Source organism: Heloderma suspectum, chromosome 11, assembly GCF_057233095.1.
Source record: "Heloderma suspectum isolate Gila_16-S chromosome 11, 16-S_ref, whole genome shotgun sequence".
Taxonomy (NCBI): domain Eukaryota; kingdom Metazoa; phylum Chordata; class Lepidosauria; order Squamata; family Helodermatidae; genus Heloderma; species Heloderma suspectum.
Window position 1 is genome coordinate 3,451,995 of NC_139468.1, and position 6,641 is coordinate 3,458,635.

The 6,641-nt window shown below is 49.1% G+C and overlaps 1 protein-coding gene across 1 annotated transcript in view; it reads right to left on the reverse strand.

The window, feature by feature from the left end:
* RAB8B (RAB8B, member RAS oncogene family) overlaps positions 1–6,428 on the reverse strand; it is a 39,407-nt gene extending 32,979 nt beyond the window's left edge. Inside the window, exon 1 of the mRNA XM_084816663.1 lies at positions 6,292–6,428. Within this exon, the coding sequence (XP_084672789.1) occupies positions 6,292–6,415 (124 nt within the window). The 5' untranslated portion in view covers positions 6,416–6,428. The remainder of the gene's footprint in view (positions 1–6,291) is intronic.
* Positions 6,429–6,641: the final 213 nt, after the last annotated feature.

A 6,641-nucleotide genomic window follows, 5' to 3' on the forward strand; every position in this document is an offset into this window, starting at 1 on the left:
TTGCTGCTGAATGACACATAGAAAATGAGCAGCTAGGGAATACACAGAACAGGCCAGTTTGAAACTTGAAATGCCAGGAAAGTGAACACTGGAAGGGAGAATAGGAGAGAGGCATGAACCATGCCATACCTAAAGCAACTCAGATCAATTACTAACTTTGAGGCGATTGGACAAGGGGATAGTAGTCTTGCGCTTTGACCAGGCAGATCTGGGTTTCTAACCCTTCCTTTAAAGTGAGTTACTGGGCCTGTTTGCACGTTATGACAGCCTACCATGGCTTAATTTACCTGTGGGGGCTGTTGCATAGTGCCAGGCACCCGCGGTCGTCACCTTTACATGGTGGCCATGAGCACCCAGCTTGCCGTGTTGTGCAAATCCAGGCAGCAGAGGTTGTTTGAGGGTTAGACAGCCCTTAAATAACCTTAAAACAAGCCATGGGTTATTTGAGGCTTGTCTAAGCCTCAAACAGATGCTGCCATCTAGGTTCACACAACACAAGAAGCCACGGCAAGCTGGGCGCCATGCATAAATGACACCTATGGGTGCCTGGCATGATGCAACAGGCTGCAGAGATAAATTAAGCCATGGTGGGCTGTTGCGTGAACCAGATCCATCTCTGATTCAGCCACAACAACCATGGTTTGCACATTACAAGAAGGAGCTGTGTTAAGCCTCAGGCTCACATGCTTCATCCTGCCCTCTTGCCACAGTCGAGTTGTAACAAGACTAATGCACAGCAGGCACATTTTAATGCAGCACTTTTATTAAATACCAGTTGAGCTCACGTTCCTCCAACTTTTAAGGAGGATTAAAATATATTCACACAAATTCGGCTGCTATTGCAGTTCCAGTCAGAAATTGTGAAGAGATACAGAACTACAATACTGCTATTGTAATAATGCCACTGCATTATGGTAGGACACAGTTGGTCCAAATCAAGCAATGATTTGCATCTATGAATGAGCCTGCACAGAATGGACACCACAGCCCCCACCACTTATTTATTCTTAACTTGACAGCAGTTTAATGAAGACCAGCAAAGCCAGGAAAACCACAAGGTCTCAGAACACATGAACACTCTTGCTTAAGTTTGGTTATTGCAGCTAATTAGTGCTCAAGCTGGATGTTGTCTTATATTAAACATCCAGCTTGAGCAGTTTCTCGTGGCCTCTCATTTCCTGACAATTTCTATACACTCAGCATTCCAAAAATTTAGTTAGCAACCAGTTACTATGACAGTTCCTTGAGAAGCAAAGGAACACCCTTCCTTGAATCAATTGTTTCCCCACATGCTTGGTGGTTTGCTGAGTAAGGCCTGCTTCATCAGTCACTGAAATACCAACAAGCGGAGCCTGATTTCAGGCTGCCTCTGTGGTAGCATCCTCTTGCAAATTGTCCCTAGGTATATTTAATGGGTTCTCAGAGCTTCTGGAGGATGGTAAAAAACACCTTCCTTTTGGGGAAGGGACTTAGCTCTGTGGCAAAAGGTCCCAAGTTCAATCACTGGCATCTCCAGATCAGGCCAGGAAAGACACACTGGAGAGATGCTGCCAGTCAATGTAGATGATATTGAACTAGATGGACCAGTAGTCTGACCCAGTATAAGGAGGCTTCCTATGTTGAATTTCAGTTGGCCGGGCTTGCTGATAATGTGGTTTTAAAGCCTTACCTGCTTGCTTTAGATGTCTGTTGTTGGGTATATCAATTTTTGTTATAATTGGTGTTTTAACTATTTCAGAAAGCAGTCCTTAAAACACCCCAATGTTAAATACACTTCTGATTCAACGAGATCATACTTTAGAAACTGTTGACATATTTTTATTCAGATGAAAACGGTGTGTATTCAAATTGCTTAAGCAAACCTAGAACTGAAGCTATAAAAAGTTAACACTTTTTTCAGTTTACACAGGTTCTACAGTAGTGTAGTAGAACTGAGCATTCTGTCAGTTTCACCCAAACAGCCTTCACATTTAATACATGACACTTACACATGACCAAATATTTCTAAGTAGATATGCAATTCACTAAAGTAAAAAAGAATTTAGTTGTGGCAAGGTGGCCTAACAGCTATGATCCTAGAAGAAAAGCTGCCAATCCTGTGAGCAAAAATCCTTAGCAGTGATATTTTCCATAAGAAAAACACTGGAGTGAAAGTGAGACAGTACAAGTCACAACCAAGTCATATAGGCTGTTCAGAAGTTCAACAAGGGAGTTCCTGCTCTTTTTATCACATATTGAAATCTATTACCTCTGGTCAGGGAAATGCTCTCCCATTTACTACAGCAGTTATCGTTGCTTAAGTGCTCTGATGCTTCTGCCTTAAAACACTAAAGGTGGTTTATCAATATTTTCCCCTTTGTTTTACAATATTAACAACTTCATTAAAAGGCTGCTTTTAAAAGACCACCATCATTATGGCTTGTGCCTCAAACAGCTGAGAAGTTACACTCCCATCTCAAGTGCCCATGTCAGAACCACCTACCCTGTGACAACAGAACAGGGTATGCCATGGTGACTTCTCTTGAGGCCAAGGTAACTGACCTGGAGAAACACAGAGGCAAGAGGTTTATGGACGAAGCCTTCAGGGATGTGACAGCAATGCTTCACTCTCAGGGTAACTGCTCCTCCACTGTCACGGAGAATGAGGGTCTCAGGGAAGGAGTGCATCACTCCAAAGAAAAGGGAAATGATCCCTTAGAAGGGTCCCGCTCCTTGGGGGATTGGAAAGTGCCCAACGTAATGCCAATTTTTAAAAAGCAATCCAGGAAAGATCCAGGAAATTATAGGATGGTTACCTTAATGTCTGTTCCAAGTAAGTTGGTGGAAAGCATTAAAGATAAAATGATCAAGTCAATGAACAAGTCTTGACGAAGAGGTATCAACATGACTTCTGCAAAAGTAACCCCTCACTTGCTAACCTTTTAGAGTTAGTAAATAAGCTTGTGGATAGGAGTTACCTGGTAGACATTGTGTACTTGGACTTTCAAAAAGCAATTGACAAAGTCCCTCACCAATGGGTTCAGAACAAACCTGGCAGTTATGGGATAAGAAGACATGCCATCTTATGGACTGGCAACTGATTAAAGAATAGGGAGTATAAGCATAAATGGACAGTTCTCACAATGGAGAGATATAAGCAGTGGGGTCCTCCCGGGGATTTGTATTAGGATTATGCTTTCTAATGTGTTCACAAATGACCTGGAGTTAGGGTTGAGCAATGGGGTTGTCAAGTTAACCGATAGCACCAAGTTATTCAGGATAGTAAACTCAAAAATGTATTGTAAGGAGCTCCAGAGGGATATCTCCAAACTAAGAGTGGGCAATAAAATGGCAAATTTGGTTCAATGTAAGTGTAAAGTATTGCACATTGGGACCAAAAAAAAAAAAGACCTCATTGGGGCCTGAACTGACTGTGACTGTTGGAGTTCTGGTGGATACCATGATGAAAATGTTGACTCTATGTGAGGCTATGGTAAAAGAGGCAAATTTCATGTTGGGTATCATTAGGAAATGGACTGAAAATAAGGCTAATACTGTAATGCCTTTGTTCAAATCTATGGTGTGACCGAACTTGGAATACTGTGTACATTTCTGAGAGACACACCAAAAAAATATTGCAGAGCTGATGATCAGGGGGCTGAAGCAACCCCCTCATGAAGAAGAGTTACAACATTTGGGTGGGGTTTTTTTTAGTTTAGAAAAAAGATGAAGAGAAGGCTATGACAGAAGTTCATAGAATTATCCAAGGTGTGGAGAACTACCAAAACTAGGGGTCATCCAATGAAGCTAAATGGTGGGAGATTCAGGACAAATGGAAGCCCTTCTTCACAAAGCAGGCAGATAATAATGATGGAATGCTAGTACAAGATGTGGTGTTGGCCACCAACTTAAATGTTTTTTAAAAGCGGATTAAACAAATTAATAGGGGATAAGGCTATCAATGGCTACTAGTCATGATGGCTATGTGCTACCTCCAGAATCAAAGGCAGCATGCCTCTAACTACTAGTCACTGGGGAACAACAATGGAAGAGAGCTATTGCCCTTGCCTGGCTCTTGGGCTTCCTGCAGGTGTCTGGTTGGTCACTGTGGGAAAAAGGATCCTGGATTAGATGAGCCCTGCTAGGACAGACTGAAGGCTTTTTTTATGTTCTTCGTATCCAGCCCCATACATACTGCAAGACCAGAATGGAACTATGCCTACTTCCGATGTTAAACTTTGCATTTTTAAGTTCTACCTTTCCATTTGGTCCCACAATCCTTTTATTTATTTATTTATTTATTTATTGCATTTATACCCCGCCTTTCTCCCTCTTGCAAGGAACTCAAGGCAGCTTACATTATCCTCCTCCTCACCGTTGTATCCTCACAACAACACCCCTGTGAGGTAGGTTGGGCTGAGAGTCTGTGACTGGCCCAAAGTCACCCAGTGAGCTTCCATGGCCAAGTGGGGACTAGAACCCGGATCTCCCGGCTCCCAGTCCGTCACTCTCACCACTACACTACACTGGCTCTTTTGTTTCTCTTTTGTTTTTGTTTCACTGGCTCTCTTTTGTTTGAGAGCTCATAAGATTTGTTACCCATCAAGAAGTATCAGAATAAGGCAGGCCCGCAAAACTTGAGATCTGCCATTCTGACAGTGACCCAGCCGCCATGTATAGAGATCTATCAGGGGCTCAACCAACCACCTGATTTTGCTACCACCTTGGTGTTGAAAAAACAAGCATTAAGCAGCTTGCAGGACATGCTACATGGCTGCTGTGCTGTACGTGGCTCACAACCCAATAGTTTAAAAAAAATGAGGAAACAAGGCTCGAACCTTGGTTGTATAAAGTATTCTAAATCAGATTCAGCTCAGCCGCTTAGATGTTATAAGCTCCAAACAGCTCAGAGCATCTCCCCCATTCAAGTGAGGAAAGACACAGGAGAAATTAAATTGTGAAGCCAGAGTTAAACAGGTAAACAACTGGCAACATGAACAGCCCCACTGTCAGTGGAATAAGGTGCAGCGGCAGCTGCTGAGCAGCCAGCAACCACTCACTCAGGAAAGCAACAGCGGGTGGCGAGTATCAACCCCTTTTCTTCTTCCTCTTATCCACGCTGGCTGCCAAGGCAAGAGTGATTCCAGTCCTCTACTGAACCAAAGAGGGATGCTGCTGGGAAGCAAACTGAGTATCCACAGGCTGGTTTTGGCAGCTATTTACCCAGCCTTCCCTCCAACCGGTTCTTCCTTTTCATCCATAACATGGCATTACCTTCCCTTGGATTGTAAGCCTGAGGTCCCATCTTACATTATTTCTAATGTTTGTGCACCACTGAGCCATTTTAGGCACTTTATAAGCAGGAGTCCTAGAACAGGTGCTTATTTCCAGCGGGGACCAGGCCATCCTCGAGCCAGCATCTGGGGGAAGGGCGTCGATGTTTCTAGGGGCAGGCCAACCGCAATCCGAGCGCTGCGCCCCAAAACGCCGAAGAGAAGCGTGGCTGGGCGGGCTGGCCTCACAGAGGAACGTCCCCATTTCCCTCGAGGCCACGGCAGGGTGGCCGTGCGCGTCTTACGGAGGGCGGCTGCGGGCCTGTCATACGGGGCAGCAGCAATTCAAGAAGTGACGCGGGGGGGCAGATTTCCCCCACATCCCCGCCCGGCCCAATGCTGCAATGGGAGCCCCTCAGCCCAGACTTCGCTCGCTCGAAAGCCCTTCTCCCCCCGCCCCCGCCTCCCTCAGCCCGGTCCCGTCGGAGCCCAAGCAGACGCCCGGCTCCCCATGCAGCGCCATGAAAATCCCGGATGGGGGCGACCGGGCGGGGGGGGCGGGGAAGAAAACCACGTCACGGGCCAGAGGCTCTCGCGCTACCCCCCCCGCCGCCGCCGCCGCCGCCCCCCCGGCATCTTTAATCCGAATCAGTCCTGGCCATCAACGCCTCCGCGCGCCCCCACGGCCCCCTCCCTCAAGAAGGCGAGGTAAAGAACGGGCGGGGGCGGCGCGTCACGCGCCCCTCCGCGCGCCCTGCCGCGCGTAGGCGCCCCCGCCTCGACAGGCCCCCCAGCGCCGACCCGCGTCCGAAATGAGACGACCCCGTAGAAACGGAGCGAGGCGGACTGAGAGAAGCCCCCCGCCCCAGAGGCACGCCGGCAAGCTGGGCAGGGCCCCCTCGCGAACAGGCGCCCCCGCCCCACGGCTTGGGCGGGAACGCGCCCACGCCGCCGCCTCAGGGGCGCCCCTCGCCGGCGCGGCGCGGCCCGCCTCGCCTGAGGCGCCCCTCGCCCCTCCGGGGTCGCCGCCGCGGCTCACCGATGGTGGAGATGAAGGTGGTGTTGAAGGCGTCCTCGCTGAAGCGGAAGAGCAGGCAGGTCTTGCCCACGCCCGAGTCGCCGATGAGCAGCAGCTTGAAGAGATAGTCGTACGTCTTCGCCATCTTCGCTGGGACTGGCGGCGGGGCGCCCGCGGGCGGGGGAGAGCCGGGCGGGGCGGGGCGGGGCGGGGCGGGGCCGCCGCAGGAAGGGGCGGGGCGGCCCGCGCCGGAAGCGCCCCTCTTGCGGCGGCGCCCGCCGGCCGCGCCAGCGCCTCTGGGAAGCGCGGTCTCCTGGCCCCGCCCCGGCGCGAGGCGCGTGCTCCGCTGCCCCCGCTGCTGCCCCCTCGCG